This window comes from Rhipicephalus microplus, chromosome X (assembly GCF_043290135.1).
Source record: "Rhipicephalus microplus isolate Deutch F79 chromosome X, USDA_Rmic, whole genome shotgun sequence".
NCBI lineage: Eukaryota > Metazoa > Arthropoda > Arachnida > Ixodida > Ixodidae > Rhipicephalus > Rhipicephalus microplus.
Genome location: NC_134710.1, coordinates 12,470,316 through 12,485,979, shown reverse-complemented (window position 1 = coordinate 12,485,979; position 15,664 = coordinate 12,470,316). Strand labels below are relative to the sequence as shown.

The following is a 15,664-nucleotide window of genomic DNA, read 5'->3' as shown; positions in this document are numbered from 1 at the left end:
ATTCGAAGGGAACACAAAATATTCGTATCATTCTGAATTCTGATCAACCAAAAACAAGTTAAAGCTGAATATGAAGATGAACAATAACTTTATTGGGTCCACCCACTTCTTGCTGAAAAAAGTCTATGATGTTCTTTTGAACTTTCCTACTTTCACCATCTCTCAATAAAGTGTCTTGCTTTTCTCACTCATACTGCTGGCGCTATAAGGCGCGTTCATGTTTGGCATCAAAGGGAGTTAAAGCGGAAAAAATTCACTCACTTCGCCACATACGCGGCCAGAAAAACGCACCACAAAGACGATAAGAAAAAAATAAGTTCAAGAGAATTTACATTCGAGAATTAAAGCGAGAACGCAAGAGCAGCCACAAAACCACGTCCGTGCCCATCGAAAATGTTCACATTCGTTCTGCCCCTCGTATACATGCCACCGCCACCATCTTCACCACTTCATTATTTATTCCTGAGCTTATTAATCCCCACTGCGTTCTAGTTATGCATGCAAAGCACTAAAAAGAGCAGTTCACACTTTTACAAATGTTCTTTCAGGAAGAACCCCAAAAGAATTGACACGAGAAAACGCACCGGCAGCAGCAGCAACAAATTCAGTCGGCAGCGCAAAAGAGAGACACGTTAGGGCATGCCAACTTGGCTGCTGCATCATCTTCTACTTCCGGTGTTCGCAGAAATCGTAATCCAAACCAGGCTCTTGATAAACGCGTCTTTTTCAAGGTCATGAGCTTTGTTGTGCTGCGCGGAAATTCGTGACTGCGTCGACGTGAGCCACCACACCCGCTGACGCCTTCGCTGCCATCTTGAATATAAGGCTGGTTGTTTACATCACGTGCTTTGAGACCTAGCGCAGCCGGTGTAGCCAAAACCATAGTAGAAAGGCAATCCGCTATCATGTGGTTACAAGATTCGTCTCGGACCAATTTTTTCTCGGCATCGTTTTTCGGCGACTTTTTTGGTGGCGAAGCAAATGAAATTTCGGCGACTTTTCTGGTGGCGAAGCAAGGGAAATTATAGGGAGTTTTGCAACATTCGCTCCTTTCGAGGCAAAGTGTGAACAGGCCTTCCTCCCACAGACAAGCCGCATTGTGCCGCTCGCGTGCAGAGGTCAATTGCGCGTTCATAACATCCGTGGTTGAAGGGGAAACTGTTTATAACACCCGAATCACGGTGTATGTTATATAATGTAATCTATTCATAGCAATTTTAAAATTTGCATCTTCATAAAATTTGCAGCAACCATAATTGTATCATCAAGATTCCATTATAGAAATTAATTCGATGAATGCCAACCTGTATCCTTTAGACTTTTTTTTTTCACAGCATCTAGAAGAAATAATTCATGCAGGCTATCTATTTTTGTCAGAAGCTCTAGTATATCATCACATTATTTGGGTTCCAGAAAAATAGGTTAACAAAATTAATTAGCTTTGCCTTCCCTGAGAGAATATGATTTACCAAAATTTGAAAGCAAGAGAACAGTAGGTAATTGGATTATACTTTAGGAATGGGCAAATATCCAAAATTTTGAATCATTTTCCAACAGTATTTCTTATTCGATTCAATTTGCAGTAAAATTTTTACTATTCAAGCTTCACAAAAAAAAATGCAGTCAACATCGAATTGAACCTGATTGATGATTGATTGATTGATATGTGGGGTTTAACGCCCCAAAACCACCATATGATTATGAGAGACGCTGTAGTGGATTGAGCGATTGATATGCGAGGTTTAACGTCCGAAAACCACCATATGGTTATGAGAGACGCCGTAGTGGAGAGCTCCGGAAATTTCGGCCACCTAGGGTTCTTTAACGTGCACTCAAATCTGAGCACACGGGCCTACAGCATTTGCGCCTCCATCAGAAATGTAGCCGCCGCAGCCGGGATACAATCCCACAACCTGCAGGTCAGCAGCCGAGTACCTTAGCCACTAGACTACCACGGCGGGGCGCCATAGTGAAGGGCTTCGGAAATTTCGGCCCCCTGGGGTTGTTTAACGTGCACCCAAATCTGCCAATTGGCAGATTTGACCCCTTACTGACCCCTTACGATTTTAAATATGCTTTACCTCATCACATTCTCTTATTGCGGCAAAGTTGCCCTTCATATTCCACTACGTTTGAACTCGCAAATAGAACGTCGAATTGAAATAATCTTTTCAATTTTTTTTTCTATGCTTCACCTCATCACACTCCCGTGTTTTGGCAAAGCTGCCTTTTAAGCTCCACGACAATCACAAATGTATGGACTCAAGAAAGAACTGGTTTCAACATGGAGATGATATATGTGGCACAAGTAGGGGCTCAACTAATGCCATCTCCGACCTGAAATTTCGACATGAAGTCTCAAAAGTAGGTCGCTGATGATTTTTAGCATCCAAAATTTCAAATGTTCTTGTATGTTGATATCTACAAAGCAGATTTGGAACTCCTCTAACTCGAAGGGAGCACCACCTTGACTGCCACATCAGTAGGGCTTCCACAGAAGTTGGAAGAGGAAGAGAGGCTCAGCAAAATAATAGTGTGGCCTTTCACGTATGAAGTCTTGTCAGCAACACTTTGATTGCACCAAATCAAGTACTAATACCACTCTGCCTCTTATTGCATCACTCTTGATGAGACAACTATAAAATACCATGCCACGTTTCATCAACCTTGCGAAAAGAAACACTTTCAAGTTGGTGTATCTTGTGAAAACATGGTTAAGAATCCTCTAAAACTTTTTCCCCATAATTTGCTTTGAACTAGCCGAAAGAATTTCTTGAATTATCGAGAAATAATTGAGAAATATTCATTTCGCACTGACACTTCAACATTTGAATTTGCTTTGCACCCAAACTTTTGCTATTCACACAGGTCTAGTTTATTTGTTGATTTCTCCAGACTTCGTAAATCATGAGGTCTAGTTAGGTAAGTTATATATTTATTATATGTGGTTGTGGGTTATATTTACTACGTTCATGCTAATTCCATTGGTGACCAATTGTTCAAATAAATAACTTGCAATAGCGAGTCCTGCCACTGCTTTGTGGTGTTCTACAGGGAAGTATTTGCTATTCAATCTATACAAAAATGACATTGTCAACATTAATAATAACGCCCCGTTTATCATATATGCAGATGACACAACCATATTTTTCTCTAGCAATAACATTGACTACCTTATTTCTAATTTAATGCCACATTAGTTCAAATGCAATAATGGTGATCGTTCAAATAAATAAGACTAACGAAAATAAAATAAAGGCAGTTATATTTCGTGCCAAAAATAAACCGATTCCTCCTCATGCAGATATCATTTTCGATTTCCTTCTAGTTGATACTGTTGACCAAATTAAGTTCATTGGCATTGTATTTAGTGCGCACATGTAGTGGGAGTCTCAGATAAATTTGGCACCAACAAAAGTAGCTTGAATAACTCGAATAGTCGGTCAAATCAGACACATTCTACCTCGAAAACTTAAAATATTAATAATTCCTTTTTTTATTCACATGTTACCTAATGCAAACTTCTCTGGAGGTACAACTAGATTTTCTAGTCTACAAAAAATTTATGTTTTGCTGATATGATATGTACATAATGTTTACCATACCGAGTACTATAATGCAACAAATACAGGCTTCTGTCATAAATCCTATATTATAACAGCTCATAATCTGCTACAAAACAAGACATAAAAAGCATTGGAATGTTTTCAAACCCTGTTTGAATACTACTATAGAGCTTTTATGTTATTCTTTACTGTTATTGTTACACTGTTTGCAGTTTTGATTTGTTTGATCGCTCCTGAGCACAACTTAGATCTATGTTTGTAGAAGAAAATTAATACCATTTATCCTGGTGTCCTATTTTTGTATGCTTTCTTTATCAGACTATTGTGTATTACTTTTATTTTGCACAAATCAAATGTTTTTGCTTGTTAATTGGCCATTTTTCTTTGCAGTTGGCCACTTGCTATACATTACGTTGGACTGCTAAATGGTGAAGCTGCCTATAGGCAGCTTTTTTTTCATTAGCTTTCATCAGTGAGATGCACAGTGAGAACAAAAATTTCATAGATTACTGTTGATGCTCATGTTATTCAATTAACAATGCTTCTCCGTCGGAATAAACATGTTCTTGAACTATAACTAGAAGCATGCTACCAGCTGTATAACAAATTCACTGCAAAGTGGGAACAGAGAAGGGGAGCTTATAATAAAGTATGTACACAAGAGCTCTTACCGATCCAAAACTGGTTCCAAGTTTTCAGGTGCAACATCGAAGAAATAACATGTGTGGTCACTGGCAGTGAATGCATTACTGCTACCCGCATGTTGGCACAAGTACTGTAACAAGAGAAATCAGATAAGAGCAGGACATCCACTAGAAGAGTCTTAAAGGTTAAAATTACCATACTTGCACAAATTTATTGCAACTTTTTTTTTGCTTGGTTCCTGGCCTGGTGCGCTCAAGGCAAGCTCAACCACCTGATAACTAAGCTCTTCACAAAAGAAAACTTCTTTCCAGAAAAAGGCTCTGTATTCATGCATGGCTAGTGCAGCGAAAATGATCTGGGGTCACTGAGGTTACAGTTCAAGTAGTCCAATTATTGTGGTCCAATTATTTTTTTTTTTACAGATACAGCAATGCACATCCATCTTGCATCAAAGACAAAGCTTCTACTGCAGCAAGTGCTTGCCATTCACATCGGTGCTTCAAATATGGTGCAACTGTTGCATGGTAACAGAAAGCACAATGAAAAGTGCCACCGTTTGCACTAATTTTGTTTGTGGCATGTGTAGCAGAAATTACAAGAGCCATTCTATGCAAAGTTGCCAATCAGAACTTTTTGCCTAGGTTTAAATATATAAAGTGACTTGCAGCCTATAATAAAATATGCAGGGCTATTTGTGTCCTCCCAAAATTAGGCCACACTGTGAAAGTCATTGAATACCATGGCAAGCTGGGAATATCAAAGCAATTCAGTGCAACTCTCAACTAGACACACAGCACCCTCCGTCTCAACTATGTTGGCTTCTTCAGTGTATTGTAGGCTTCACCAGTAATGCTCCAGCCGTTTTATTTGGCTGTTGTGCATGCATTGTCAGCATATCTTGATCCTTGCTCATCTTGTCACAAGATGATTGCAAGGGTACTGAAGACTATGACTTCACATTACAGGCAAGAACAGTGTGCCACACTTTGAATATAAGGCGAAACTTAAAACATGTGATGATATGCAATGTTGTGGAAAGCATAAACTGCATTCATTTTTGCAAATGGCTCCAGCAGCAAGACTGCGAGACAGAGCATCAATAAGCATAATACAGTAAAACCTCAGTGATACAAACCTCACAGGGGAACAAAAAATATACATATCATCCCAAACTTTTATCACCACAAAACATGAAAAATCAGTCTGAGGTGCCATCCGCGGCTGCGCGGGCAGCACCTGTCCGCACATATGTGATAGTGCACAATCACTTCAAATTTCACGTGGGTGAAAAATGGTTCGCAACAACCGTACTTCCTTACACTTCAGGCTAATGGGCCTTGCTCGTGACTACAGAAAAATTCCTATTACCCCGAAATTCGTACAAGTCATAATCATATCACCAAGGTTCCACTGCAGATGTGAGAGGATGTGGCTGACATTCCTTAAACTTAATGAAGCAGGTCACGCTTTCATAAATACAGGAAGCGTTGATCTGGGGCACTGTCCTGCACTATGAGGAGAATGGCCATGGTTATGAGACTGCCAATAACTGAGGCAGAAGTTCACAAAAAAACAAGCAGTTCACAGGAAAAATAGGAGGCTGAACCAAAAAGTGACCAAGTACAGTAGACTCTCAGTAAATGGAACTGCTGCTTGAACGAACAACTGCCTTTGATATGATTGGTTTCATACCTGGATGCTGCAACCCAGTGTACCTCTCTATAAACAGAACTCCTGTTGAATAGAACACATTTTCACGGTTCTTTCAGGTTCCGTTTATTGATAGTCAACTGTAGATGAACAACAGCAATATTCTGACAATAGGCATGTCAGATTTAGAGCACAACAATACCTCAGTACATGCACATCAATGAAGAAGCAACAATGTGATCTTATTGTAAAAGTTAACTTGTGTAAACAAGGTCTTGTTTTGTTCCAAATCCCCATAGGACCCCCATCATTTTCTATTTGTGCAAATATGGTATGCAGGAGCCCATTTCGATGCACCATACCTTGTGGTATTCATTTTCAGTCGGGTACTGCAAGAAAAAGGATAATAGTGATGTAATGCACTTTAAACAAACCTCAAAAGCCCACAAAACACTCAATTAAATGAACTGAGCCCACCTTTTCTGTACCCAAGAACAGCATGTGCTCACAGAAGTGAGCTAATCCGGGCAGATCCCAAGGGTCCGACATGTAGCCTAGATAACAATCATTGAGTGTCATGCTCATTTGCAAAAGTAATGTTTCCATATAAATACATCATACACAAATTACTAACTTTAAGGGACGCCATAGTAAAGCAATAGGTTAGATTAGACTGATAAATTATATTCTAAAAACCTCAGTTTCATTAATTTCACAATCATAGGTTCATCCTTATATGAGAGTCAACTTGAAAAGATGATCGTTTCAATTACTCACCACAATTTTCTTATGAAGACATCAAGGGCTTCGACAGAGAACAAACCTAGCAAGGGGTTTTGTTCTAACTGGTGAACATTAGAAGCTTTAAAGGAGGTTGTACATTATTCCCTCATTACCCGACTTTGGGCCACACTAGAGCAAAGCAGACATGCAAACTGGCTTCCTGGTCCCTTATTAAGAGCAAAGCAGACATGCAAACTGGCTTCCTGGTCCCTTATTAGTAGATGATGTTAAGACAGGAATGCAACTACTCAAGCAAAGAGACTTGATTATCATTAATGTCATCATAAACATCATTAATACACAGAATGACATGGCCAGAAATTTTTTAGGCAGACAACAGACATATTTAAGAGCGGGCCTCTGTAAAACATTGATATCAATCAAGACATAGCTTTAGGCTAGGTGGTTCATAATGGCAGCAAAGCAGCACCACCGAACACCAGAAAAAGTGAATGAAAATTCAACCCCCATAAGAACATAAACAAGGGCCACTGACCCACTTGGACATTCAGTGCAGCAGCAGACTTGTCTGTGGTTGGGTCACTTATCAGAAGCACTTTCATGCCATTGCTAAGCTCAAGACCTCGGTAGAGGTTTTTGTCCGATTCAGACTGTATGATATGATCATACACACGAGCTCCATGGTCAGCATCAAGAGATGGCATAGTGAAGACTTTTGAGGAGGCTTTTCTGATAGGCGAAAACCTGAAAAAGGCAGTGGTTGGTGCTTTAGCAAGTACAGTGAATTATTGATTGCATCACATGCTTCATACACTCTGTAATTATGAATGAAGAAGGCACACAAAAAGCAAAAGCATAGCACTTTATGTCAGATCCAAGATTTTCGCCGATCCAATGACTTTGGGGGAAAGAAATCATTACATGGCAAATGTTATATTGCTTCCACATTAGAAACGAGTAGGGAAGAAGAGTGCCCTTCATCGAAGGAGACAGTCGGAAACACATCATTCTTCCGAAGTCATAGCAGAGACAAGCCCTCATGCCAGCCCTCATGCACTGTCGACGGGTTGAAGCACGTAGAGCGCACTCTGTAATCGCACATCGAAAGTCACTTTCTAACAGTTAAGCTTAGCAGAGCGCACTCTGTGGCTAGAGCCCTCTTGAGCTCCTTAAAAGAACCCTGAAACGATTTTGACGACTTCATACAAACACATTGGACCGTCAGACTATTAATTTACAGGTCGATTCAAGCTCTCTGGAAAAACTGTGTCATTTGTTACAACACTTCAAAGCTGCGCAATGCTGCAGGTCACTGCCGGCTCATCCTAACACATTTTCAACAGTCCCTTCAGAACATGACATCCTTTGTAGCATCATGTCACCCAGGCTGCTGATATGATTGGTTGTGAAATGCGTAGATCTACTGGTAGGGTGGCGGCACTGTTGGAGCAGATACGAACTACTCTGTGATTTTCATCTGTTGCTAGATGACGTGTGTGCTGCCGAGTGCACGGGGTGATGGCCTCCACTCCAAGACTGCATGCAACCTGTTAGAATGTGATCTCAAAGGTCTAAACTAGGCAAAGCTCAAATCGAGTACGCTCGATGGCAGCTCTGCGATCATTTGCTATGCCAGCGTGTCTCATGAGTTGAGGAGATGCAGCAGGGGTGAGACGGAAGGTATGATGGCAAGGTTCTGTTTAGTGTCAAATAAGTCGGTTGGCAAACTTGAGGGTATTTGCCCCTGGAGTTCGGGCTTTCCCATATGATTACTGTGTCATGTGTCATCTATTGTGCCTGCTGTGCGGTCTATTGACATCAGCCATTTTACTTAGCGGCCCTGTGTGTTGCAGAAGTTTGAGCCCCCTTTTCTTACTGTACATTCCATTCCCAAACAACCAGATCGGACTCAAGCGTGCCTCGGAAGTAGGCAATTTAGGTGTTCAAACTCCAGGGTGTCTCAAAAGTGGGAAGTATACGGGCATGACGAATTTACTGGAGAAACTGAACAGTGTTGCAAAAAGTGCACACAGAGCGTGGGCAGCATTCCAATACATCATTGGTGCCAAAGTACGGAATACCTTGCGTTCTGGCTCCCCAGTGACCCAGGCGACATGGGCTCATCACAAACACTGGTAAAATACTAAGAAACTGGAAGTGGCACGTAGCTTACGGGTGCCCCAGTGACACCAGCACATCACGTACACTTGAAAAACAGCCAGAGCCAATGAGAAAACATTACAGAAAAGCTGGAACTGTACGAGCAAATATAGCCACCAGATTCGGTGGCAGTGTGACAACACTAGCCCCCAAATCTGGCAACTGACTTCTGCGACACCAAATAGAACCTTGCCAGACCATAGACTGTCGCGCCGCCGAGCCGAATTCAGGGGCATCCTCTCAAGGATGGTCAGTAGGCAAATGCTCCTTTGTTGGGCTGTAGTAGCCTCAGCGCCAACACACTAGCAAGAAACGAACACTACACTATCCACTTTGCATATTTCGTGCATCAGCTAATAAATAAGACCTTCCGTGAGACAATAAATCTGATTCACTTTTGCAAGATGTGAAGTTGTCGTGAAGTGAAAAACATGGTAACTCGCACTTTCGATTATAACCTGCAGTGTACACATATCAGCTTCCCGAAATTTTCTGGGGCCACATAGTTACTTAGATGTCATCGTCAGATCTTTGAAGATGAAACTTGCCTTGTTTTACTTGCATATAGCATCATCAGTGCTTTTGTAGTGCATGAATCCCACAACACTCATTGTATGCGAATAGTCGCGCGCGGGCTCATGACTTGCTCTCAAGAACATTGCCAACGCTGTGCCACTTTTTTTGTGTGTTTGTTGATACATCACAGCACACTGCCAGCAATTCGCTTGTGAACGGGTTTTAGAGTGAAAAGTGGTAGGTGTTCTTTGGCGAAATGTTCTTCGTGCCCAGATAAGTGTGGTTAGTGACACGGTGTTGGCATAGTCGAAGTCATTCGGCGAAGGGAATTCCTCAGATTGCTTTCAGCAGTGATGTTGACAGAAACCATCGTGACGACAATTTTTTTACTGGACACAGAAGATTGTGAACACACTGATAGTGACAGCAAAGATGAACGGTTGATCAGCTGCTAACTCACGAGGAGCGAGTTGAACTTCACATCCCCTAATGCGTTGATGTTTTTTCACGTTAAAATTCACTTTGATAGTATTTAATGTATATTATCCCTCAGCAAAGCCAAAATAAAAGCAGTTTTTCTTGTGCATTGCATGTAGCTCTATTACAGAGTATTTTATGGAGCGCTGCATATCGCCAACATGCTTGAGCTTAACCAGCGAAGCAAATGGTCAGAGCGATGAAATGTGCAGTTACGACTACAATTCACCCCTCTCTGTTAACTTCTCCAGCACTTAACCAGTACCTTCTAAACTGCGTTGATCAACAAATTTCCGCAGTCTTGATGTTGTGAAAAGCATACGTGTGTATTTTTTTCGATAACCTTGTTTCGATCACACTGATGGAATCTGCAATATCTGAGTGCAGTGAATTGCACATGGTAAGAGTCTGAGCATGGCTGTGACACAAGGGCTACTTAATGGGAAGTTAAATGCTTGTGTTCCATTGAAGATGCTACTTTATGTTGCGGACAATGCACAATAGCGATTGCATAATATGTTTGCAAACAATTGCCATGTTAAACATTGAGTCCCACGCAGCCGCGATGCCACGCTACTCGCCAGTGACCTACTACTGCGGTAAATCCATTAGGCAGGCTCGGTACCAATTAACTCAGAGTGCCGTTCAGCTCATACGTCAATTCCAGTTTGCCCAGTTTTCTGTAGCACGCACAGGCTTATGCAAGGCATCGTTGATGCATGGTAAGTCAAGCGTTGCAAGAATACCCATACGACGGCCCGGTATCTCGAACCGAAAGTCAATGCAGACGAGTGCCGTAGCCCGAAATCCGTTGAGTGGGCCACGATTTTGCTATCCACGTATTGACTGTAGTGGCCTTGGTACAGGCTGTTTCATACTTAAGGTAAAACTCTGAGTGCCTGGAATCGCGATGCGACTAGCGTTGCAATCGCACGCCGGCAGAAGCTCAGGCATGCGCAGTCGTCGCTTCAAAGGTGTAGAGTTGAATCGCCTCGTCTGCTACGGCAAGGTGCGAGCCGCATTGTTTGCCAGGGCACGGATATCATTTTTAATGCGGCAACTAGGCTGATACTCTGCACTAATCATTTTCAGAAATGTCTGCACCGCATGATAAAATACGGAGAAACAAGAAGCTACAAACTCACGCTTGATTTCCTACTTCGTGGCCCCTCTACCCCCCCCCCCCCCCCTCCTGCACAGTTTTTTTTTTTTTTTCAGGTGTTCCATCACCAACTTGCTCAAATTTCAATGCTTGTCAGCACTAGACGTTGTGCAATACCGATCCCTCTGCCTTTATTCGTGATAATGGGACAAGAAACAGTATCTGACCGCATACCTTCTTGGCTATACCGAAACATCGTGGCACTGTGTGCGTTCACAAATGTTTCTTCATTGTGTGCGCCCTGCAGTAAGCTTGGATGAGGAAGACACGATAATGAGCATGTACCGTGCGTGGTCTCTATTTGACTTGAAGTAAAACAAAACACTCAGTGGTGACTGCTGAGCAACTGAGCGGGCTTAACACAACAAAACGAATGGAAATGAATTCAGGAATGATTTAGGATAGAACAACCATCTGAACGAGCTTATTCTTGATATTTCACAACAGAAAGGTCTAGCTCCTGGCGCCGAAATGCACTCGTGACGCTTCCAAGTTGATGTCCCTAGCGGCAGTGATGATAGCGCTCATTCTAGACGGCAGTGAATGCACGGTGTCAGCGATGTGTTTCGCGGCAGCATGCCCCATTCATTGAAGATGGGGACGTGGCATCACAAGATTCAGATTGAGCTGAATTAAACAGGTGCTCGTCTGCCATACGTTTTCCCATTTTTTCTTGTCTGAAAAGAGCAGTACTACATTCTTTGCCAGATTTATCAAGTCCCGTATACCAGAAAAACAGCGACTTAAGATTATTGAAGTATGCTCTAAAACTGCACAGCGCGAGCTGCTGACGGCGCGTGGTTGCAGCGCTGGCCCCATCACGATGCCACGCGCTTCGAGATTTCCTCTAAGCGCGAAACAGCCTGTACATGACATGCTAAATTTGTGGTGCGAATGGTTTGATGATGCCGTAGCCTAAACGTTAACAAAACTTCAAAAAGTGTTTCAGGGTTTTTTCAACTTAACGCGCCTAATCACACCATGTCCTGTCACAACTGAAATGATTAAAATAAAACTAATAAGGTTAGATTTACTAATTTCTAAGTTGAAAAACACTGAAAATAGTGGTGCGAAACTACAGATCGCGGAATGCGCGCCCCTGAACTTCTCCGAAGCTGCCACAGGGGCACTGGTCATTGCTTCGTGCGACGCCCATATCGCACGATGCATTTTCTGTCGTACTGACCCACCAGGACATAAAAGTCTCTTGCGATTAGCACACTTGCGCAGGCTACAGAAAGTGCACAACAGTGGTCGAGCCAAATGAAAAATGCATCACGCGACACTTAGAATCGGCAGAGAAGCGACATGTATAAAATTACAGCTCAAATAATTCCATTGCTTATCAAAAGTTGTGGCACTGTACCTCCGTTCACGCAGTACACAACTGCTGTAGAGTCTTCGTAACGGCGAAGCTGCGCTGGCTGTGCGTCGACTTAAGAAGCTCCAGCCACAGCAAACGAACATTACAGGGGAGCCCGCTTAAAGAAAGAACGGGCCGACCACCTGCTTCCCGTTCATTTATCACTGTCGAAATGCCGAAGCCTAAAAGCAGCGGCCGGTCTGCTTTTACAAGTAGATCATGTACCCACCGCAAGCGTACACGCACTGCATAGCACAGTAACCACAGCCAACACGCCTAGAGCACAGGACAAATCCTATCCTAAACCCACGTAGAAAAAGAAAAAGCGCACGCTTTCAGTGTTGCTGAATGACTGAAAAAAAAAAGTCAATTGTGTGACTTTTCAAAAATTGTTTCCAGAATGTTTGTAAATCAAATATTTATTTTCACCATGTATAAAATTTTAAATAAAAACAGGTGTCTAATGGCAGCTTCACTACTATGTAGTTGTTTTTTTTTTATATGGTCGTTAAAACGGAGATTTTCTCCATGATGGTAAACACCCATTCTGCAGCATTTACAGTCGATCCAATCCAATTTAAAACAGCAGTCAACAGTTCAAAGTTTCTATATACTTTTCTTCATTACGAAATAAGTAATTATGAACAGCGGTGCGACAGAACAAGCCGTAGTTAAAGCTGTACACTGAAGATTTCAACTTGGTTATTGACTAGGTTAGGAAGCACATACTTTATTTCATGTTTTTCATTTGTTTTCCTACGGAACTATGTCATCGTTAAAGCACCCCTCTTTAGAGAAGCGCATTGATGATTCCGCAGCTAATCCTGTAATTAAAAAGATTTCTTCGAGAATTTTGCCTGGTGCCTTAGCACCTGCAAATAAAGATGCTGTTGACTGGTAAGCTCACGCCAATATTTATATCTTTTGATCGGACACTGCTTGCGGCTTAAAAGGGATGTTGGGTCATTTGGGATAACTACCACATTTCACTTACAATACTTTTAAGTGATTGATCGAACTAATTATTTGCTTTCAGGAATTTCGAGTCGCTTCTTGCGTATGGTTGTCACAAGCACGTAGTTGTTATCGACACAAAGTATGCACAGGTGAGCACGACAGCTGGTAATGACGATTGTATTTTGTGATAGCACCGCGGCCTGACTGTTGCCTGCAAATATTTACAGGTCTTCCAGACTTTGACTGAGCACCAGCACAATGTGACCAAGGTATGGCCTAGTGAAATATGACAAAGTTTCGCTGAAATGTGCAGGTTCGAAAAAGATCGAGGCATTTCTTGCCTACACACTCCTATATATCCCTACACTTTTTAAATGCTGGAACACTAGTTCATAGAATAATCTGTGTGGTACCATAATGTAAAGGATCTTAATTATTCAGTGATTACGGTGGTGTCAAACTATGCACTAGTCGGATCAGTACGTACGAAAGAATGCCATTGTGATTTTCTATGTAGCCTTGAAAAATTTCAAACAATAACTGCCCTGTCAAGTGCCTTTGATGCTACGGGAACATTATATTTAACTACGAAATGATTTGTTAAGCAGGGGGGCTTCACCGCATTGGGAAACCTTGTTGCTCCATTGCTCAGTGCCCTGTGGAAACATATTATTAGACGTTAATTAGAAAAATATTAGCACGGAATTGTTTCAGTGGAAAGGCATATCTTGGGGTTGCCAGTACTGCTACTTACACACACGAACAAAAGGCTTCAGAACAGGGAACATGATACAACTATTTTAGTGAGCGAAAAAAAATGATGCGGGCATGCAGACATGAACACAATTAGAAGACAAATGTTCACTGTCAACTAAAGGGGCACACTGAGGTGTAAAAAAATAGTTTGACAGGTCATGTTGCAGTGGTCTAGTGGTTAAGGTACTCGGCTGCTGACTCGCAGCCAAGTACCGAGGAATCAAATCCCGGCTGCAGCGGCTGCATTTTTGATGGAGCGAAAATGCTGTAGGCCCGTGTGCTCAGATTTGGGTGCACGTTAACGAACCCCAGGTTGTTGAAATTTCCGGAGCCCTCCACTTTGGTGTCTCTCATAATCATATGGTGGTTTTGGGATGTTAAACCCCACATATCGATCAATCAAGAATAGATTGAGAGAGAACTGAGCTTTTTGATTGAGAGAACCAACAGAGAACTGAGCTCATTCAAAAATAGAAACATGTACACAAGAAGGAAATTAAGACCATATATAAGCGTAAGATTTGTAACTCACTCAAGAAATTTATTTTACACTTAGAGACTCACTGAAGTCTTCCTCAATGGGACTGGCTCGCACTTGGATTCAACAAACTTTTTGCTCACCCAAGCTCACTCCCCCTTGCCTCACTCATGGCTTGACCCAAGTCTGAGTTAGCATCGAGTTAGTTGACTCATAAGTCCGCTGACATAAAATTAGCTTTTCCAGTCATGGTGTGAATTCTCTTTAATGCCAATAGGAAATTTAGCTTGGATGTATACTGAACCGTTTTACCGGATTGTGTTCACCGTGCTACTGAAATGCGTGCTTTTCAATGTTCTGGCTTTCCATACGTAAAAGTTTGTGTACGTATGTAAACTTATGCATTTATGTGAATCATAAATGTTCATGGTAACTGCATTTAAACTATATTCAACTTAGATAAGATTGAATCACCATTGCTGCAAAATCACGAGAAATGTTCTGCCAGTACAGTATTCTCGTATGCTCAAAGGGGTGAAAAAGTACAAGGTTATTGGATCGTGATGTCGACATCTTGTGACACTTCATGCAATTACAGTCATGAACACATTCGTTTTGGCCCTAATGATTTTTAGGTGAAACATGAATAAAAAGGTAACTCATTCACAAAAATATGGACCATCTCCCCAAAAGGAACCCCAATGGGATGTGAAGCAGCAGCGGTGCGCATGGCGTTGACCCCATTGAAACGGGCATCGACGCGGGTGCTGGAAGCGAAACTCGGTGTAGTGTTTACTTTGGTATACGTTTGTTTGAAATGGAAAGACACAGGAAGTGGTTTGGGTTTCGTGTAAGTTTCATCGCAAATAAATGAGCCGAAAGAGTAGACAGAATTAGTCACATGTCCGCAGCAGTGGTACGGATGCAGCCTGCTAGCCATTTGTAATAACAGGCCACGTCCGTACGGCTGCTGGGGACGCGCAAATAAATCTGTCTAGTGTTTCTAGTCGACGTTCGGTTGAGCATTGCGGCCGGTGGAGAGGGCACCCCTTAATTACTTAATGCCGCTGATCAATAAATATTTAAATCATGTATGAATGATACTGCTTTACAATACATCTGAGTAGATGTGAGTATACACATGAATACAGGCCAGGCCGATAGTAATGCTGAAGATGAGTGTATAGGAA

General features: G+C 42.0%; 2 protein-coding genes across 2 annotated transcripts in view; one reads left to right on the top strand and one right to left on the bottom strand.

Moving 5' to 3' along the window:
• The window catches only part of Ide (Insulin degrading metalloproteinase), a 212,598-nt gene extending 200,020 nt beyond the window's left edge, over nt 1-12,578 (bottom strand). The window contains exons 1-5 of the mRNA XM_037426592.2: nt 12,287-12,578; nt 7,141-7,349; nt 6,339-6,415; nt 6,224-6,250; nt 4,238-4,341 (exon numbers count right to left, since the gene is read on the bottom strand). Of these exons, the coding sequence (XP_037282489.2) occupies nt 4,238-4,341; nt 6,224-6,250; nt 6,339-6,415; nt 7,141-7,349; nt 12,287-12,387 (518 nt within the window). The 5' untranslated portion in view covers nt 12,388-12,578. The remainder of the gene's footprint in view (nt 1-4,237; nt 4,342-6,223; nt 6,251-6,338; nt 6,416-7,140; nt 7,350-12,286) is intronic.
• Nucleotides 12,579-12,856: 278 nt separating this feature from the next.
• LOC119175662 (WD repeat-containing protein 11) overlaps nt 12,857-15,664 on the top strand; it is a 243,095-nt gene continuing 240,287 nt past the window's right edge. Inside the window, exons 1-3 of the mRNA XM_037426591.2 lie at nt 12,857-13,180; nt 13,320-13,389; nt 13,468-13,509. Of these exons, the coding sequence (XP_037282488.2) occupies nt 13,050-13,180; nt 13,320-13,389; nt 13,468-13,509 (243 nt within the window). The 5' untranslated portion in view covers nt 12,857-13,049. The remainder of the gene's footprint in view (nt 13,181-13,319; nt 13,390-13,467; nt 13,510-15,664) is intronic.